The following is a 19,454-nucleotide window of genomic DNA, read 5'->3' as shown; positions in this document are numbered from 1 at the left end:
TGATCAGGTTCGCCTGCGGGAGATAGGATGATCGACAGCAGAGCCCCTTCAGAGCTGCAGCACGCTAGTATAGCCAGAATGAGCACGTCGCCCATGCTCCCATCTCCGTAATTCCCGAGCGACACAAAACAAATCGGTAGCGTGGTGCGGATACCGTAACTCGTCGTCGTATACTGAGGTATCTCCAGAGGAGAACCAATCTTCTGTGACAAGGACCGGAGGGGTAGCGGCGAGTACTGAGCGGAGTCGCGGAAGTATGTCGGCGAAGGGGCTAGTAGACAGCTATCGTCCAACTGGAGTGGGTTGTCTTGACGTGACTCGAATTGGACTGTAGCGAGGCGATGCAACTCGTCTGTTGGGCATCGCAAGACGCGTCCCCATGCAAAGAGTGTCTGATCGGGGATTCGCCGAAGGATCTCCTCCTGTAACCTAATGAAAGACTGATGTCCTTCGCCATAGATGGTAGGTAGGTGGATGCCAAAGATACCTAGAAGGGAGTACGCCCTATCCTCAATCCTAGTAGTTGTGCGCTCGGCAGCCCAGGACATGCGTTCGGCAATGCTGACGGAGTTCAACGCCACCCCGTGGGTAAGAACCGTGGTGCTGATATGTGTCACTGCCTCGATGACGTTGGCTAAGCTGTCCTTCGTTCCCAGGAGCGTCCAGTCTCTCGAAAAGAAAGCGACATATCGGGGAGCCACGAGCTCTTGCAGGGTCCAGCCACGGGTGAACCAGCGGCTGGCTCGAAAGGCACTATTCGGAGCGGCAGGATGCTCGGAGCCATCGACATCGTGCAGGAATACGTAACACACGGAGGCTTGGGCATACCACTGGAACATTGAGTTAATGGCCTCTGAAAGCTCCGCGCTACTAGTTTTGTCGATGCAGCACGTGTCTAACCAGACGTACTCGTAGCCTTTGGAGCGCGCGACCGCAACAAAGTCCCGAATCTTGCTTGGTAGGGTTGAGCGACTCGAGAGGTATTCTTGGACGTGGTCGTGCGACGGGTCATCTCCGAGATCGCGGATGACAGCGGAGTGAATCTGCTTGACATCCTTGGGGTTCTCTCAGAATCTGATCTCGTGAAGCAAGAGTGAATTGGAACTCTCACCTGATATGTGGCTTCAGGTCCCTGTGTGTTCCATACATGCGAGAGAATCGCATAATGAACCTGTGTCGGATCAGAGAACTCACGCAGCTCGAGTGTCGTCGTATGTAGCAGCCACATCTACCTCAGGCTCTCATTAGCAAACCTGATGGAGGAGCTGTCGCGTACTATACTGCACCTTGAAGCATGGAACGAATTGTATCAAAGACAAGGGCAAGACTACAAGTAACGCCGCATCGATGATAACATCGATGGCGACGTGGCGGTTACGCGGGCGTCGGAAGACCGAATCAGACCGGAGCGTCGACACGAGCGCTTCCAGTACTCGGCCCCCTCCGCGTTGCAGATGTTTGCGTGGCACGCGAAGTTGTCACTGTTCGTAGCATTGGGACGCAAATCAGCTACTTATCAACGATACATAATCCGGGACTGAGCTGTCCGAAATTCTCCGACACGTCATAGACCGTGCAATGGGTCGAACCTTCACAACAAGTCAACTGAACCTTGCTTCTAGATGTCGAGAACTTCCGATGAGCTTCACACGAATCATTGGGTGAGCGATTCTTTCATATCAACCAGTTATACAATCTGAATCAACCTAAGTCTTACGATCTCTGAAAATAGACCACGCCAACAAACGACCAAAGAAACCCAACTGTGACCTTGTTATTCTCTTCGCCTATTCTCACGAACCCCCTTCAGAGGGCCATGTTGTTGAAATCGGCCGGGATGCAGAACTGAAGCCCAGTCACATCATAAGGTAGGCCCAGTGAGCAGCAATAGATCGCATTTCACTTACCGAGATGGCAGTACTGTTCTGGGCATCTTGGACGGGAGTGCACGTCGCACCAGCGCAGGTACAGTCAGCGTCGGTTTCGCAGCCCAATTCGAGGCACTGAGTCAAGCCCAGCGGCAAGCTACCACCGGTGGTGCAGAGCTAGTAGGATATATGTAGGTCAGTCCGACTCGGGTAAGCTCCTGCGGTACCCTACCAGTACTCACCCCAGGCAACAAGCCGCTCAGAAGACCTCCGCCGAGGCCACCGAGAATCGAGCCGAGAGTCCCGCCGACGATGGGGATACTTTCAAGCACGTTGGTGCAAGCGCACCCACTGCCGCTGCAAGCTCCGAAGATGCTCCCGCAGAGGGGGAGAGGGAGCGTCGTGCTGCTGCACGAGCCAAGGATCTGGCGCTGCTCCAGGGTTGCAGCGCTGACCAGGCTAACCTGGGCAGCGGCGAGGACGATGCTAGCGAGGGCGGTGAACTGCATGGTGAATGCTGTCGTAGCGAAGTGAGTAGGCGTGATCATCGAGTCGAACGTATTGAAGCTCACTGTTGCTTGAGATTGAGAGTGCTGAGAACTGAGAGCTGAGCGATTGGGCTGCTGCTGTTGGACCTCGCCGTCTCAGCTGGCTTTTATATGTTCTAGGAAGGCTATGAGAATGGTTTCTGCCGGTCTGAGGTGCGTGTATGTCGTTGTTTGTGCATGCCGGTCTGTTCACGCCTCGGATGCCTTGCAGTACACCAAGTGAATGTTGTGCCGGTGAGTTCAATCGGCAGAACTTTGTTTCAACCTCTTGCGAGGACCCGCTGTCGTATAGCCTACTTACGACTCAGTCCCTCTATACGGACAGGGTAACCTTGAAGCAGTATCACAATGTGCTCCGTTCGCTTAGTTGTCTCTGAGCACCAAGCGGTCGAATCTGGTTTGTATCACCGAGCTCACAATATCCACCATAGGTCGAAATCCCCCTTCTAGTACAGGCTCATTGATTGATTGTATTCCTACAGCGCTAGACAGAGAAGACTTGCTTTCCGAAGCTGTGTGAAACGTCTCTCCCTATCAAACCCTCATCGATCGTTCGAAACATAGGGCTAACGGCGACCCTCGATTCTCTATGTTTTTCGTGAGTACGATCCGTCCAATGAGCGAGGTACATCACGCTGATTCGATACCAATGCTCCGTCTTCATTCCCACATCATTCAAAGAACTCAAACATGACCGCGTCCACCACAAGGATGGCCGGTGCCTGATGTTGCGTCCTTCTGATTTCAATCATATGTCTCGATACTAATTCCAATTCTCCCGCGGAAGCAAACTGTCGGACCCATACACTTGTGATCTCATGAAGCGCGCCAACGGCGACAAACGTGGGCCTGTACGATCCAGACGGGTTGAAAGCGGAATTTTGGCTCCCTAGCAATTCTCAGAGGGAAATTCACATTATCACAATAGAAGTGATGTTTCATCGTCCATTCGGTCCAGGCAAACCGTCCACGGGGTGCCCCTTCCAGATGCCCTGATACCATGAAGAGGCGTTCCTCGATGCGAAGATACCAAAATCGTCCCTCTCCTCTTCTCTAGCCAAGTACTCATCATCTAAATCGTACAACAACAGCCGCGGCATATGCCCATATCCATAGTCGAGGCTCAATGGTCATTTTCCGCCGGGACAGCATGTCAGTACCTCCGGCATTCACAGCATCCTCTACCTGGCATACGCTGTACGGGACGGACGAACCACGACCATGTGAGACCAACGGGGCGCCGACCAATGACACATCTTCCGACATGGATCTTTCACTCGCCCTTGCCCTTCAGCCCTCTTCTTCCCCCTCACCATTTCCGCCACGCAAGGTTTCCTACTCGGCCGCAGCACCTTCGGACGGTGAAATTTCGTCACAAAACGTGACAATTATATTGGTGACGCACACGGCACGTCCGAGCGGCACAGTCGCGTTGACGTCCCGAGCAGACGTTCGTCAGGAGGTCCTTGTCACTTCTATAAACTTTTGACCACACAGCTTTGATTGATGTCCGGCATCGACTGCGCACATTCAGTCACTGGACGCAGGCCTCTTGTGAGAGCGCTCCCTGAGCCGATTCACGGGCTTGTGTCCGCGCCGTCGGCAAACTGGCAGGTTCGGGACACCGTCCTCGATGTCACTCCACGAGGTTCGATGCGTGGCTTGCAGAAGTGTTGATGGACGGGCCAACCAGGTCCGCGGCGGTTGTGGCAGGTACCCGCACATCCGTACCGACGTCGATCGGTCGGTCCTTACGAGACAATGCCGTAGGCGATTGGTTTTCGCTGCCTTCGAGCTATGGCGGGTGTCTGCCATTCAAGACTCAGAGAAGGAAGCGCCGCTCGAGCAAGGCTGAGGAGTACCAGTTCCGGGTATAGCAGGCAAGTATGTTTGTGCTGGTTCTGTCGGGCCGTGGAAAGCTGTTTACACATTCTGCGAAAGTCAGAGCGCCGATAACTCGCGCGAAAGCAATTTTAGATATAACCTCGTGCGTCCACTCGCTTCTGGGAAGGCCCGGGATAAATGCTACAAGACGGAAGATTCAGCGGTGAGAGGTCGGACGGCCTCTACGGTGAACTCGCTTTCCTAAAGAACATATAGATCAGGCGAGATCACGGAGAACAAGGCCTAGAAGGGCGTACGCCGTACATTGTGCGGACATGCCAGGTCGGTCGTCTCACGAGCATTCAGAGTAGCTCTCTGCCGCATCTGTTATTCGTTCGCTGCCGATATCTCAGACATCGTGACAATCTCTCTGGCACAGGAATTTGCTTCCGCGAAAAGTCAGGTAAGAGTATTGTCGTGTGCTCATAGCCGCAGTATGTGCTCACAAGTCCCTAGCGGTCCGGCCGCCCGGCGAACTCTAAATGCCATAACGCCATGCGGGACGCCCTCCAGGCAGGACACTGGATCCCAGGAGAACTATCGGCGACCACTGATCAGCGACGACATCCGAGAGCACCCAGAAAACAGCACTGTACTGCCTTGTACCCCTGGACGGACACCGCTACGTCTTACGGAGTCCGAGGAGCCCACTTCATTCTGGCACGGACAACCGTCCTCGTCTGGACACAACCGGGGATTCCTTGTGATATGCCACGGCGACAGTATTGAACTCTCGGTGCGTCTCAATACATATGTGAGAACGAGTATGTGTTCGATCATCGACAAAAAGTGGTCAGGCCGCTCTACGTGCGCGACACGTCCCTAGGCACATGAAAGGCCGCTCCTACTTCCGTAATCCATTCCACTCTGGTCCCGAGGATCAGCGGAATGGGGCGTCCGTCTCTGGAGAGCGCATACATAACCGGCGGGTATGCATACGCTCTTGTGATGGTCCCTGATGTGACTATGGGCAGAACAAACTCCCTGCTAGGACTCGAGGTCTTCGTTGCGGCTTCAAGGTGCTCATAGAATCGCCGTCACTTTATGCTTGGTCCCACCCTGTCGTGCCCGACCATGACATCGACCAAGATGTATCACAAGCCATGATATATCTAAACCCACGCATCCGGTGTGTGTTCATGCAGAACGTTCGATTATAGCGAGACGGATACTCTAAAAATTCAAGGGTGAGACTAGTATACATAGGGCTGTATCACTACCACCTACTCTCATCGCCCACCGTCCACCCTCACCACGTGAATCTCGTCTGACTGGCGTTCCCCATATTCCCCCCCTGCACGACCCGCCGCATCTCGTACTGCTGCTCCACGCTCTGCGCATACACCCTCCATGCCTCACTCTTCCCCGGCCACTTCCCCTTACCCCCACCTGTCCCCTCCTTTTCATCCTTCTCGTCCCCACCCCTCCCCTTTACACCGTCGGAGTCAGGTGTTTGCTCAGGGTCGGCGTACGGCCCCTCGGACTTCTTCTTCCAATATACACGCGCGACCTCCCCCGCAAGCGCCCACACCCAGCGCCGTGCGCGCATCGACGACGTCCGGTGCACCTGGCTCAGGTAGTGCAGCCAGTCGGCGTCGACGGGCGAGTGCGCCGCGTGCGCCATCTCGAGATGCGCGAGCGGGTCCCTGTGTCTCGTGTCTGTGTTTCCGTTCCCGTTCCCGTGCGATTGCGCGGCTGCGGCCGCGCGCAGCGACAGTGAGTTGAATCTGGCGTCGAGGCCGGCGCCGTCCGAGTCGGTCGGAGAAGAGGGCGCAGAGCGGCTCGGGGGGTGCGTTGCGGTCTCCGGCGCGGATGTGAGCTGCCGGTACAGGTCGGCGAGCGCGGGGTGCTTGGTGCGGACGTAGCTCGCGTACTCGCTCTCGAGCGGGACCGCCCAGCGCAGCCTGAGCACGCGCGCCCGGGCGAGGGGCTGGAAGGTCGTGAGCGCGTGGTAGCGCAGCGTGCGGCACGTCGCCATGAGTTTTACGTAGGCCTCATCGGAGAGGTATGGCAGGAGGATGTGCAGGACGTCGAGCGGGAGCGTCGTGATCCTGTCGGCGGTCGTGGCGGGCCGTTCGCCGAGGTTAGAGAGACGGGCGGGGAGGACTGTCGGGCTGAACCGCGGGAAGCTGTCATGTGTGGATCGCTTTGGGTCAATATATGCGCGAATCTCCCTCATAAGCCTGCGGGGTTTGATACATACACGTCGGGACGGACAGCTGTCCATTCGAGGCCCCGTCGCTTCCACTCGTGCCATGCAAAGTCTTGATTGCCTGCGGTGGGCCCGATGGACCAGAGGGACTCGATGTCGACGCGCTGGGAGCCTTGACCAAGGACGCCTTCGTAATCGACGTTGTTGAGTCTGCCTGCGTGTGCGCCGCTCTGGGTCGGCCCGACTATGATGTCTAGCAGGGAACATTCGATCAGTGCTTCTTGGGTATTGGATGTAAGCCCCAGATTGTGCCGAAGGAACATGGCGCAGTGCGTGTGTAGCGCGACAAACTGAGGCAAGATGTCCGAATCAGCTACGCTTCAACGGGTGCTTGGATACTAGGCGATGAGACGGACCGTCTTGCCTCCCGTCTCCCAGATGATCGTGACAAGGACAGGGCTGTTATTGATCGTGAACATGTTGTCATCTGCCAGATACACACGTTGGTGGTTAACGTCAGCGGGCGGCCTTAGCGGCCATGATGTGACGATCTGAACGTACCGAGATGTACGAGATTGACGACCAGGCCGACGAGGTACTGGCCCATGCCGACGGCATGTTTCATGTATTGCAGTTGCTTTTCGGAGAGCATGCCTTCTGGAGGCCATCGCGGACGCACCGAGCGTGCGCTCGGAGTGAATGGCAAACGACAAAGACTGCAAGACATGCTGGATGCGGGCAAGACGGGGAGCAACTAAACGAAGCAGGCCTTTCGCAGCAGAGACGGCCTTATACTTTGCAGCGACGGAGATCGCCAGTGTTCGGTCTGCAAATGGGGCAGCAGTTGCTGAGAATGGACACAATGCAAAGACAGTTCTGGCATCGATGCCGGACACATGTTCAGGTTCGATTGTGGGGAGCATGCCAGAGTAGCTCGCCATGAGGAGATCCTCAGCGCGGCGGTGTGCGACTCGTTGCGTTGACCATGGCAACGGAAAAGTACTGCCAGACAATAGTGCTTGTGCAGGCAGGCACAGAGCTCAGGCTGGTTGTGTCGACAAAAGAGAGCGAGTACTAATATGTACTGGCCGAATGCAGGCGGCCGCCATCCGGGCCATCAAAGAGAGTGTGACGTCACGGAGAGGGCGTGACGAGATGCGGTATCCGCCGGAGTCCTAGCGCTCAGCCAGACATCGGAGAAGCCGTTGGCTGAGCAGGCTGTGTGCCGAGAACTTATATGCATGCCTCGTCTCTCATCGCTTCCTCATCTTTCTCTTCTACCACCTCCCACGACGATCCTTGTTTGCTTGCTGGCCGCTCCTCGCAGACCTCTGGTGTCGAGGGCACATCACACACTCCGCGCTAAGGTGAGCAAGCTCGGTCTGGCGTCTCGAAGGTCTTGTGACGGCAAAGGCGACAGCGTAACGTCGCGAAGGAGTCTGGCGTCCGCCTGAGCTGGCAGTCGGGCTAGTCGCTATAAAGATATCCCAATGCTCAGCTCTGCTCTCTCTGTCGCACAGCTGTTCGCTAGTTCACCCGCCGTCTCCGTGCTCTGCCGGCTCACCGTGAATCCTTGCAGGTCCCGTCAGCATGACATCACTACCAGACCTGCCCCCGGAGCTGTACGACTGCGTCCTTGACTGCCTTTCTGACGACAAACCCACCCTGCGAAGGTGTGCCCTCGCATCGCGCCAATGGCTGCCTCGCGTCCAGCATCACCTCTTCCGTTCCATCTATATCGACTGGTCCAATTGCTACGCCTTCACCCGTCTCCTCCAGTCTAATCCGGCCCTCGGATTGCACGTCGCAACGTTGGAAATCGAAGGCGCGTTTGGCATCTTTTCCATGGACCGTCTACATGGTGCGACCCTCGACGCCTGGCTCCGTTCTATCCCCCCGTCCTTCCCTCCCCAGCTCAGCAACCTCACCAAGCTCGAGCTCGCCCTCATCACCATCGACGCCGAGCTTGTCCGCCGCTTCTTCGGCCGTCTCTCCGGCATCTCCCACCTCACCCTCTGGGCCTGCGCGCTCACGTCTTTCGACGTCTTCGTAGAGCTCTTTGCCTCCTTCCCCGACCTCAAGCGCCTCAGCATCGCGTTCACACAAGAGTGGGAGACCGGCCCGCGCCCGATCGCCGCTTTCCCCGAGGGCGTGATCCTCCCGCGCATTGAGGTTGTCGACATGACGAGTTGTTGCGATAACTTCAAAGTACTCCAGTGGCTCGTCGCGCAGAACCTACACACTGCGATCCACACCTTCTCTTGCTCGCGGGTACCATGGTCGAGCATCTGCGTACTCCGCAACGTCCTTGGAGCGCTCGCCCCGACGCTCCGTACCCTCAAGGTCGGCTTTGGGGACAACGGGGCCATGTCAGACGACTTCCCAAGCGCGAGCTCCAGCTGGGCGCAGAACGCGTTCAGCCCGCTCGCCGCGCTAACGACCGTCACGCTCGAGATCCAGACGGGCCGGATCGCGGTCGTGCCCTTCACGCTGCTGCTGCTCGTGCACCTGCCTGTGCCCGCGCTGCGCACGCTCACGTTCGCTGTCAAGTGCGGGGAGTACGACAGCGCGCTGGGCGAGCTCTGGCCGCGCATGGCGGCCACAACGGCGAGCGTGGCGCGCGCGACCCCCCTGGAGCGCGTAGTGGTGTGCGCGAAGGAGAAGAGCGAGGACGGCGTCGCGAGCGGGGCGAGCTTCCCGTATCGCGGGCTGCCGAGCTTCGACTTTGCGGAGATGGAGAGCGCGGTCGTAGCCGCGTTTGCGGCGAAGGGGCTCGAGAAGATGCTGACGTTCGTCAAGAAGGATTAGCGTGGGCTGGATGTGTTCTGTCGACGGAACGTTGAGAATCTTGTGTCTCATCAGTAGGCACCGCTGGTCGTCGTATCTGGGACGGAATGGATGTAATTTATGTACATATTTGCTATCGCTTGCTCGTCTCCGCCCTGTCTTTTCTCGCCCGTCCATCGTTTTCGCATTGTTGTCGCTCCTTGCTATCGTCGCTCGTTCGTCTTCGATCGTGTATCTCGTATGTATGTATCGCTAGTATTTAACTCCGCTGCCTGTTCGTGCACATATATCTATTGTAACATATTCGCGCTATAGATGTCTTCACACATGCGGTAGTCCTTGATGCATTGATGACCCGAGTCTGTGCAGTGACCATGTGACGTCGTTACCTACTATCACCAGACCCGACATACAGAGTACCGTAAGCGAGAGGCCGTACTGACGTACATACGCTCTGATGTATGCGGCTACTGTACAAGTCCATTTAAGTCTTGAATTCGTCCGGAATAATGTCCTGTAGCCGGCGACCCAAGACAGTGCCATTGCGCGGATGATTATCGTGACGAGATGTGGATGAGCATGCCAACCAACCGTATGTCATGATTTCGACAGTCCTGCTCCACCGAAATTCGCGAGGCACATGTGCAGGCACGCAGATACGATTTTCCAGGTCAGGCTGCTAGCTGTGCATGCCTTCCAGGGTGATGATTAGCGCACTCGAGAAATCCGAGCAGTTCCCGTCGAGAGTCCATCAAAGGAAAAACTTTGGAAAATGTTTGAATGTAGATACGACCGCGTATGTAAGATGGTACTGGTACAGAATGCAAGGCGCGATATATTAGAGAGAGCTCTACCCTACTCGTTCATAAATGCGAAGAAAAAGAGACTATGCAAACCGAAAACACCGACCAGGAGACACTAGAAATACAGTACTATGCAGACAAGGGAAACCACCTCAAGCCCAAGCGAATTATCAGTAAGTATCCTAAACCATCAGCTCTAGCTCTAGCACGCCTATATGCGTCTAGCACAAGCCGAATGCAGCGTCAGAACGACACGACGAACAGCACAACACCACGTGCACGAGACGCGTGCGCGCCAGCGCACGCTCAGCTCGAGTCCCCGACCTTGGGACACTTGACGCTCACGAGCCTCGCCTCCACCCCCGAGTCCCTGTCCCCGAACCGGATTGTCCGCGTCCACGTCTTCGCCCGCCTGGCCCTCGGCCTCGCGCGCGCGATCGCCGACCCGCCCGCGACGCGCGCGAACCGCGAGTTCATGTCCCGCAGGTGGCCCTCCGGCGCCGTCTCGTCCAGCTCGTCCTCCTCCTCGTCGCTCGACTCCTCTTCGTCATCGTCCTCCTCGTCGGCGTCGTCATCGGCGTCGACGTAGAGAGGCGACGTCCGCGTCGGGCCCCCCGCGTCCGTGCGCGGGCGGGTGAGGACGAGCCCCGTCAAGCGCCGCCCGTACAGGCACCCAGTGTCCAGCCCGACGGTCCAGCGCCGGACGTCGAGGTCCCGCGAGGCGGCGTGACCGTACACGACGGTCGAGGGGTAGCACGGGAGCGCGTGCCCGTCCACACCCCCATCCCCCTCCGTGTCCTCGTCCTCGCCGGGAGAGTGCTCAGCGGCTGGGACGTCCCGTGCAGAGCCGGTGAACCCGGTGCAGCGCTTCATCTCGCCATTCCAGATCTTCGCCCACGGGGTGCCCTTGTCGCCCCGCCGCGTGACCTTGCCCTTCTTCCTGACGCCGCGCATATTGAGGACCACCCACGGGTCGCGGTTGTGCGGGATGTCCTCGAGGAGGGAGCGTTCCTGGAGGACGCGGAGCTCCTCCACCTCGTCGCCGTTGTCGTGGCCTTCGCCGTGCGGCTCCGCGCGGGGGAAGACGTGCTGCGACGATCCGGAGTCTATCGTGGGATACTCGTAATCGTAATCGTCTTCGTCCTCAACTTCTTCTTCATCGTCCGGTGAAGGTGGATGTGCAAGCGGCTGGTGCTTATCGTCGGACGGCTTGCGCGGATCGAGGGGCAAGAGGCCGCCGTGTACGAGGAAGAAGTGCTCGGAAGGGACGTGGATCACCAGCGGCAGCGAGTACAGGAGCTCCGCGTGCTCCGGCTTCATATCCCTACCACGCCCATTCAACCAACGAGCAAGTCAGCGTAAATCCCTCGAAGCAGAACACAAGCCGATTCCGGCGCCGTAGATCGCGGACAGCGCGCGCCCACGTACCTCGCGATGTAGTAGTGGTCCCCAAACATGATCCAGTCCTTGCTCGTCCGGCCCTTGCCCGGCTGCGGGATGCGCCTCCACCACTCCGCGCGCCACGTCCCCCGGGCCCGTTTCCGCGCGACGTCGACCCACTCCTCGGCGTCCGAGCCGGCGCCGCTCGGGTCGTCCGCCCGGTCGCGCAGCCACTCCGCCTCGATGAGGGCGAGGAACTGCTCCCCCGTGCCCACGGGCGGCCCGGCGTCGTACGACGCGGTCGTCGTCGTGGCAGACGCGAGGGACGCGGCGAGCGCGGACAAGGAGCCTGAGCGGCGCCGGGGCGGGTAGAGGTGCGCGGAGGGGAAGCTGAGCTGGAGGCCCTCGAACCAATCGCGCCACGCACGCCACTGGACGATCATCTGGTCGTGGTTTCCCCGTACGGCGTAGACGGGCTTGCACGGGGCCGGCTTCGCGTGCGAATCACGCGCAGGGGATCCCGAGGGCCGAGGCGCGTCTCCGACGCCCTTCGCACAGCAGTTCTGTCGCACGAGGAAGTCGAGGATCGCGAGGGAGCCGGCTTCTGTGGATTTGGCGAGGATGTCCCCGACTAGGAACACGGTGTCTTGGTGCGGCTTGTACTCCACCGCCGCGAGCAGGTTGCTGCGAGAGTCATTGAGTCAGCATTGTCACATCGTTGGAGATGAGTGTACGCTATGCCCTTGGACCCCATGCAGTACCTCACGGAGTACACTTGGCTGGGAAGGTTATGACTGCGGAGGTACCCGGTGCCCTCCGCGTCCGCCCCCAAACAAGCAAGCTAATCCGCTTCGCGAACTCAAACTCGCGGAGCGCCTGCATGCCTCCGACAAACGTGCATACTCACTGTAGTGAACGGTTCATCCCATGTGTGTCGCCGATGATGATCACACGTTCATCGTGTGCTCCTGCAACGCAAGGACGACCGAGTAAGCCTTCAGGGCGACCGATGCCCATCGTTAGAGCCGCAGTAACGCCGCAAGGCCACGTACCTAACCCAAGGGACTCGGGAGGGATGGTCTTCTCGTGGATGTACTTGTTGAAGTCGGGGAAGGCTGGCGGGTGGGGTGTCCAGCCTACGCGCGTCGGGAAGAGAAGGCAAGTCACTCACGGAACTTGTCCTTTTTCTTCTTCTGGGCCGCGAGTGAGCCGAAGGAGTATGATTGCGCTCTCGATACCAGTAGCGGTTCGTTGAGGTACGCAAGCAGCAGGACGGCGACTACGAAGACGGAGACGACGAGGGAGCTCGCCGCCGACGGTCGTGTCCGCCCTTGGCCATACCGTTGCATGTCGGGCGACGCGGCCTAGATGAGTGTGCACGAGATTGGGATCTAGAGGTAAACAGTCGAGCAGTCAGGGAGGGGAAAGTTGGTCGAGAAACCGGAAGTGGGTGGTTCTTGTCGGTGTCATATAGTGGTGGAGAGGGTCGAGCAGATGTGGAAAGGTGCAGCACCGAGGAATCGCTGGAGACGTGCGAGTTCCATCGCATGAAGACACCTGCGATCCACTTCGACTTTATTCGGCAGTGACGACATCTTTCACAGAACCCCGCTGCCCAATCCGGTCCGACGCAGCACTGCAGGCCCCGGCGTTGTGGCGGCCAATCATCGGGGCCAGAGATAACTTCAAACAAGGTAAGTATTAGATCACTCCACGCACAACCGTCCAACTCCGCACACGCCGGCGCCAGACTGGCACAATTAATGCCGCTCTGGGAGAGGCGACGACATTGGTCTACTACTCCCACTGCAGCCGCAGCGATGCCAGCGCAATCCCGACGAATTCTCCGGTCTCCGGCCTCGACTAATGGGGGCTCCATCATATATATTTAGGTGTCAATGCAAATGTGCAACTATTGGTATGTTTACGGATCGTCACCTTACCCTCAACCCAATACATGCGTTCCCCCACCTGTCTCTCGCTCTCTCTTTATACATGGTGATCCCTCTGCTCTCTGTTTCAGAGAAGATGTCTCGAAATCTCTCACAGCGGACACGCCGCTCTCAGCTCCGCCGTATCCCTCGCGCCTCCTTGGGAAGTGGTTGAAGCAATCATCGGTCAGCGCCCCTGCCACGATTTGCAACTTCGCCCGCACCTGTCGTCAACTCTACGCTTGCAGCATGCTTGTTCTCTTCACCCAAGTCGAACTCAGAAGCAGACGCAGGCTCTGTACTTTCTGCGATGTCCTCCAAGCCAAGCCCGTCTCCGGCCCCTCGTCTCGCCTGTCGCCATCGGAGTCAAGGCGTTTCGCCCTTCAATACTACCCAACCTTTTCGGATCGTGTTCACCGGTTTCAGAGGATGTCAAGGCTCATCCAATGTCACATTTCACACATCGACTCTCGTATGCCGCCAGCAGCTCGGGAGCAACATTCGAAGCGTCAGTATCGCCTCCGTGAAGCTCCTAACCTGACTCGGCTGCGATCCGAAGACCGCGACAGCTGAGGACGCTGACTGTGAGCATTTCTTTGCGCCTCCATCCGCGATGTTGTCAAAGTGATGCACATCCCTCCTTTACAGATTGGCTCATGCTGGACCCACTCACATGAGGAAACGCCGAACTACTTCTATCCGAGGCGGGAATGGGCGCTTCTTATCCCTCCTTCATCGAACTGGCCTTGCTCCAGTCCGACTTGACGTTGGCGATACTAGTAGAAGCGGAGGCCATTCAAGGCGCTCTCGATATGCTACAACGTCTCATCAACCCGAACGAGAGAGGTCGTGGTACACCTCAGATCTGGAGACCCGATGCAGATGCATCCATTAGGGGAGGTCAGAGTGGGAGATTCTGGCCGAGCCTGACAGCGACTATAATTTCGTTTCAACTCCAGAATCACTTTCGGATTTGTTTGGGAAGCGGGCGCTCAGAGCGTTGCTTTCGCAAAAGCGACTCTGGATTAGCTTCTGGCTCCAGACTCTCTGCTTCTGCGTCGGCGAGCAATCCACGTACAAACATGCACGCAAAATCGCTCTGGCCCACATTTCTGGAAGAGATTGATGACGAGTTAGGTAACTGAAGCGCCCCGTTACGGCCCTACAGGTTTTGTATCCGCTCGCCAGCGCAGACATGGCAACCCCATATCGCTTCGGCCCTCAGTACATTTTTTTGAAAGCATATATCTCACCAAAGTGCATTTATAAATCTCCATAAGCAGCAGCAGCGACTATGCGACTACGTTCAACTCAGCCAACATGCGTGAACTGACCTCTAGTAGGCTTCGGAGTCCCTGTGCTCGTTCCGAAGATCGTAACCTTGGCCATCGCTGTGTTATGGAAAGCCGGCTGCGCGTTCAAGCGATTCGATTGGCTGTCTGCATGCCAGTGGCGAGAGATCACATGGATCGCGAGTATGCGATCCAGGGAATAGATCGTAATGTTCGAACCACCACTTAACTTGCCATGCACGCGCTAACAGACGTCTCCTAGAACCATCTTCACACGGCTGACAACCCAACCTCTGTGAAGGTCAGTCCGGCATCACATCTGGTCTGCCAGCCCTGCCAGTGGTTTAAGAACCCGCACAGCGCCGCTACCCTTCCTCACCCCCCAACCACCATCTTCTCCGCGTCTCAGTGAACTATCATCCTCATCCTGACTTCATATGCGGGCAGCGATGTCGTCCCTTGATCATCATCCACGCACTCTCTGGGTCTCGTCCTCGCCTACTACTCGTCCGTCTATAGGCAAGGAGCGCTGTCCACCACGACAGCATGTTGCTCCTGCCCCGCACCCGAGTGGAGAACATCGCCGCTTTCGGGCAGTCCATGTGCCGAGGATCTCATAAGTGATGGTTGAGGCTGTCGACTCAGTAAGCATCGGTCCTTCGCCTCGTCGTTCTTCGTCCTAACCCCCTTGACGATTCAAAGGCAGTTCTTCCAGTCGCCCACCACTCGCGGCAAATAACGCAGTCGCCGACAAAATCGTCCTCCATGGTCCCTGACGTATCTTCTCTAGCACTTCTGGGCCACGGAGTGTTGGGGTTGTATGTCAGGTGGGGCTGACAGACTTTGGCGGTGGCTCCCCCTTGTCAGGTCAGCCCCTTCGGCCTACGGAGACGATGGCGACTGCTTCTTCCTCTTGTCTCCCTTGGAACACTCGGTAAGCCTACGATCCGTATACCCGTGAGCAGTACATTGAGTATCTGAAAGTCTGTGGTACAGTTTCCCTGGGCAAGCCATGGCTAGTCCCCCTCCGCTGGGTGGGCAATACGGTCGTGCCGATAGTCGCGGACGCTCCTCGATTCCATCCTTCGTGGGCTGTATCAGGCGACCCTCCGCAATCCTGCGATTACTACGCCAAGATTCTTGATGGAGACTCAGGACAGGGGAGATACGCAGAACGAGTTGTCCATAAACATTGAAAACGTCTTCGCACTGTTGTACACGAACACGCACGAGAACACTTTTCTGGAATTGTCGGGATGCGAGCGATGTGTGACTTGTGCTTGTCTGCAGGTTATAGTCCCTGGCCACGCACTGCCTTTCAGTACATTGTTGCTGATCGTCAGATCCTATCGCAAGATAGCTAAGTCACGTACAGGTTGTGAAACGACGCGTCCTGTCCGTCATGACTGCTGCCTCCCGCTCCCGCCTCCCTACCTCCCGCCATAGACCTGCTCGCCTTAAGGCATGCTATGTGCTTGCATACTACATAGTTGTCGCTTTGCTTTTTCCCTCTTCCGGTCGTCATGGGCAGGGCCCTCGACCTCGCCGCTCGCCCCCGTATCACATTTTGATGAGCGCGTGACAGCGGTGGCTGCGCGCGCTGCTCGGCTGCTCTCTTTCTGCATGCGGTAGGTATAGGTTTGAAACCGTCAAGGCCAGATTGCCCCTCAGGTTAGAACCGCCGTTGTAGTCTCTACGAAGAACGGAAGCTCATCCACGACACTCTTTTGTGATCATACTGGACGACTTTCCATAAGGATCTACGGCTCTACGGACGTCCGTAGATTTCTAGGCGGGGTTTGAAACAGTCTGTGGATCTTGGGCGCTAAACAAGCGGCATGTTCTGCTCATCATCAGCACGTGACTGGAGTGGCTTATGTCATGTCTGTATTTGGCACGCAGTTCGCTTTGTCATGATGGCTCCTTCCTTTCTCGTGGTCACGGCACCGTATGCCGAGGTCTACGGACTGTCTACGGCCTGTTAGAGATTTAGAAAGGGGGGTCGGACCCCCCTCCTAGATTTTGACGTCCGTATCCTAAATTTCATCAGCGGAGTTCAGATCTGGTGTCGGCAACACTGCCCCTTGCCCAAATCGGTCTGTTTAGAGATTTACGGACGTCCGTAGAGCCGTAGATAGCTTATGGAAAGTCATCCACTCATACATCTGTCATCAACTCGTTACAGAGAGCGTATCTCATCATGAGTCATACCCCTTCTCGATATCATCGCTGTACGTGCGCAGGACCTCTTCGATTCCCATTGCACACGCAGACAGTGCACCCCGAGACAGCGTCATACCGCTCGAGCTGCTCCTCGCACTGGGGTGCGTCCCTGCCTCCCGACCGCTATCCACCGTGACAGTCCCGCTCGTGGAGGTGCCAGCGTCCGTACCCGAAGACGTTACACTGGCCCCGCTATCAAACCCTGCTGTGGATGTGTGCCGGAACTTCGGCTCAGAGTATGGCGGAGCAGTGTCGCTGACCCCGGATTGTTTTTGGACGAGGGACAGAATGTTGATGAGAACCCGCGCGCCGAACATACAAGGGATGCTTGTGCTCGGCGTCAGTCTTAAGACCACCGCGCAGGAGGGGGAATGACGTACGCCTCGAGGAAGCCGCTGAAGAGGCTCTTGAATGTCGCGGCACCAAAGCGAAACATGAACAGGTTCAGCAAGAAGACCACTGTTATGTAAAATCATGAATCGATCTCTAAGTTTCCATGTCAAGATGCTTCTACTCACCTGACACACTGCGAACGAAGGCGCGGTGGGTCAGCTTTACAGAAGCCTCTAGAGCATCATATTCACCGCTCGTACACGAAGTAGTAGACAAGTCCGTCCCTCACTGACGTTCCGAGGTTTTAGGCTGCTGGGACGTCAGAGACGTTGTGGAAATCGACTTACGGAACAACGTGATCAGCGGGGACCTGGTCAACCCGTCTCTAAATCGGATAGTTTGGTACAATGTCAAGACGCAGAGCATCGATGTCTGCCGACAGTGTAGCTCGTGAATACACCCAGCGGCAACAATGGGATGAGATAATACTACACGTACTGTAATAATGCCAATGACGAATGCGCTGTAAATGTAGATGGGGACTGAGATGGATAGGTGATTGTTAGCATACATTGGGCTAGTCTGAACTGTCTCATATGCAAGCACAAACCACTTGATAAGCAGCCTGAGATGACCCCGCTGTGGACAGTCTTTGAGCACAAATTCACACCTAAATGCGAGATGGTCGAGCTGACCCCGGCACCGTGATCACTGGGTTTTGAACTGAGTTCGACACACGTGGATTACTTCGGTGCCGGAAGAAACTCACAATCGACATGAAGCAACGCTTTGACCAACAGGACAGCACTGAAGCAGGTATATAGATCAGACCGCTCTCAATGATGTCCTGTACACACCTGGCACCAATGGATGCTTACAGGTAGGATCATCAGCATTCATAAAATGCGCCGACGGATGAACAAACCTGTATACATCATAGCAAGGAACAAGAGCAGCTTCCGCGACCTCTCGTAGAGGATCCATACGCTAAGCAGCTAAGGATATGAGGAGGGTGTGATGACGTGAGGGCGCACGACTACACGTACCGCAGCGCGAAGACGAACTCAACTGACCACCACATGATGTTCGGCCCTGCGGTCTGGAACGTTGTTGCAACACGACAGCTGGGATCATGAAGAAGCTCAAACCATGTCTAGCTGCATTAGGTGTGAAGGGAACTCACAACTGTACACTGTAAGGGATCGGAGGGCCTCGGGGTGAGCTGGGAAAACTCACCGCAGGTGAAGGATCAGGTAGCAAGTACATCGCACCGACGATGAACGTGTGGGTGCCTATGCCGAAGTAACGGATCTGATTACAGTAACAGAAGCGATCAGAGGATTAGCATATACACCTCTGTTTTACAATCATACCCATAGCTATCCATAATGTTAACTCAAGAGAATAGAGTGCATGCAATCATTGACTTACGAATAGTAGTTTGCTGAACTTCGCCTTAGACATCCACATGATATCGACCTAGTCCAGAGCTCAGTCGTGATTGACGGTCCTCGTAGCAAAGTCGCACCTCGTCTCCAAACGTCAGCTGCCAGTCATATCTGAGGAGTGTAAGTGGGCAACTTATAGCATTGAAGTTCATGGCTTCAACATACACGAGCAAGGCGAGAGAAGCGACTACATGCATAAGTATCATTCAGATAACGTCGACGAGTAGACGTGAAGCGCACGCACCATTGGCATATACCGAGACACGCAACTCCCAGAACTGTGAGAGCAATCCAGCAAGTATGTCTGCCATAGCACGGACTACCTGTCAAGGTTGCAGGCGTGGCCAGATGAGTTGCACTGGTTCAAGCACACTCCTTATACACCCGGCGAGAAGACATACAGCAGCCGAATCTAACGAGAAGTTCGAGACCCTAATGAGCCCGCCGACTCAGACCGGAGTCGGACAAAGCTATTCTCGATCTTCGGTGAGAATCGTTTAACTGACGTCCGCTCGTCCCCCGAATCACAAGTACACTGCCATTCGTGGATCGTCTGGTGAATCGAGACGCTCAATTCAAGCACAGCCGTCGTTCGTAACCAATGTACACGGGGGGCTAAATATGAACATAGGCCATCAGAGGGGCATCAATAAAGTACTTCGTGTAGGATTGACGTACCCAGCAGATTGTCTGTGACCTCAGTACGGACGCCATAGATCCGATGCGCTGTGTCAAACACATGTTCTCAGCCACATGGCCGAGCGAAGTCTGTGACCTGTCGAACATAGCCATGTAGCAGGCACCG

The 19,454-nt window shown here is 56.4% G+C and overlaps 7 protein-coding genes across 7 annotated transcripts; 2 read left to right on the top strand and 5 right to left on the bottom strand.

The window, feature by feature from the left end:
- Nucleotides 1-377: 377 nt before the first annotated feature.
- Nucleotides 378-1,228, bottom strand: DICSQDRAFT_23639 (HET-domain-containing protein; the record flags this gene model as incomplete). The annotated part of the gene is made up of 2 exons (XM_007362249.1): nucleotides 378-1,046; nucleotides 1,112-1,228. Coding segments are annotated over 2 exons (786 nt in total), but the record flags the coding sequence as incomplete, so codon positions are not given.
- Nucleotides 1,229-1,806: 578 nt separating this feature from the next.
- Nucleotides 1,807-2,377, bottom strand: DICSQDRAFT_124759 (uncharacterized protein; the record flags this gene model as incomplete). The annotated part of the gene is made up of 3 exons (XM_007362248.1): nucleotides 1,807-1,845; nucleotides 1,908-2,045; nucleotides 2,111-2,377. 3 exons carry the CDS (start codon nucleotides 2,375-2,377, stop codon nucleotides 1,807-1,809), a joined length of 444 nt encoding a protein of 147 aa, XP_007362310.1.
- A 3,081-nt stretch (nucleotides 2,378-5,458) lies between these two features.
- DICSQDRAFT_178172 (uncharacterized protein) lies at nucleotides 5,459-7,477 on the bottom strand. The gene is made up of 4 exons (XM_007362247.1): nucleotides 7,014-7,477; nucleotides 6,869-6,939; nucleotides 6,504-6,802; nucleotides 5,459-6,429 (listed from the first exon to the last, which is right to left on the bottom strand). Exons 1-4 carry the CDS (start codon nucleotides 7,177-7,179, stop codon nucleotides 5,550-5,552), a joined length of 1,416 nt encoding a protein of 471 aa, XP_007362309.1. The 5' UTR covers nucleotides 7,180-7,477; the 3' UTR covers nucleotides 5,459-5,549.
- Nucleotides 7,478-7,750: 273 nt separating this feature from the next.
- On the top strand, nucleotides 7,751-9,547 carry DICSQDRAFT_159660 (uncharacterized protein). The gene has a single exon (XM_007362246.1). The coding sequence runs from the start codon at nucleotides 8,043-8,045 to the stop codon at nucleotides 9,258-9,260; it is 1,218 nt and encodes a 405-aa protein (XP_007362308.1). The 5' UTR covers nucleotides 7,751-8,042; the 3' UTR covers nucleotides 9,261-9,547.
- Nucleotides 9,548-10,013: 466 nt separating this feature from the next.
- On the bottom strand, nucleotides 10,014-12,857 carry DICSQDRAFT_99658 (uncharacterized protein). The gene is made up of 5 exons (XM_007362245.1): nucleotides 12,578-12,857; nucleotides 12,475-12,532; nucleotides 12,330-12,390; nucleotides 11,471-12,106; nucleotides 10,014-11,366 (listed from the first exon to the last, which is right to left on the bottom strand). The coding sequence occupies exons 3-5, from the start codon at nucleotides 12,344-12,346 to the stop codon at nucleotides 10,349-10,351; spliced, it is 1,671 nt and encodes a 556-aa protein (XP_007362307.1). The 5' UTR covers nucleotides 12,347-12,390; nucleotides 12,475-12,532; nucleotides 12,578-12,857; the 3' UTR covers nucleotides 10,014-10,348.
- A 380-nt stretch (nucleotides 12,858-13,237) lies between these two features.
- DICSQDRAFT_133277 (uncharacterized protein) lies at nucleotides 13,238-14,654 on the top strand (the record flags this gene model as incomplete). The annotated part of the gene is made up of 3 exons (XM_007362244.1): nucleotides 13,238-13,340; nucleotides 13,446-13,937; nucleotides 14,002-14,654. A coding segment is annotated over exon 3 (431 nt), but the record flags the coding sequence as incomplete, so codon positions are not given.
- Nucleotides 14,655-16,843: 2,189 nt separating this feature from the next.
- Nucleotides 16,844-19,422, bottom strand: DICSQDRAFT_178169 (uncharacterized protein; the record flags this gene model as incomplete). Its single annotated transcript, XM_007362243.1, has 20 exons — nucleotides 19,328-19,422; nucleotides 19,051-19,263; nucleotides 18,894-18,972; nucleotides 18,815-18,836; nucleotides 18,730-18,760; nucleotides 18,633-18,680; nucleotides 18,575-18,580; nucleotides 18,436-18,512; nucleotides 18,248-18,325; nucleotides 18,127-18,188; nucleotides 18,059-18,074; nucleotides 17,971-18,008; nucleotides 17,897-17,912; nucleotides 17,812-17,840; nucleotides 17,700-17,743; nucleotides 17,549-17,633; nucleotides 17,462-17,489; nucleotides 17,387-17,394; nucleotides 17,249-17,327; nucleotides 16,844-17,195 (listed from the first exon to the last, which is right to left on the bottom strand). The coding sequence occupies exons 3-20, from the start codon at nucleotides 18,958-18,960 to the stop codon at nucleotides 16,844-16,846; spliced, it is 1,086 nt and encodes a 361-aa protein (XP_007362305.1). The 5' UTR covers nucleotides 18,961-18,972; nucleotides 19,051-19,263; nucleotides 19,328-19,422.
- Between the last annotated feature and the right edge of the window lie 32 nt (nucleotides 19,423-19,454).

This window comes from Dichomitus squalens (genome assembly GCF_000275845.1).
Source record: "Dichomitus squalens LYAD-421 SS1 unplaced genomic scaffold DICSQscaffold_4, whole genome shotgun sequence".
NCBI lineage: Eukaryota > Fungi > Basidiomycota > Agaricomycetes > Polyporales > Polyporaceae > Dichomitus > Dichomitus squalens.
This window is presented reverse-complemented; position numbering and strand designations above follow the sequence as displayed.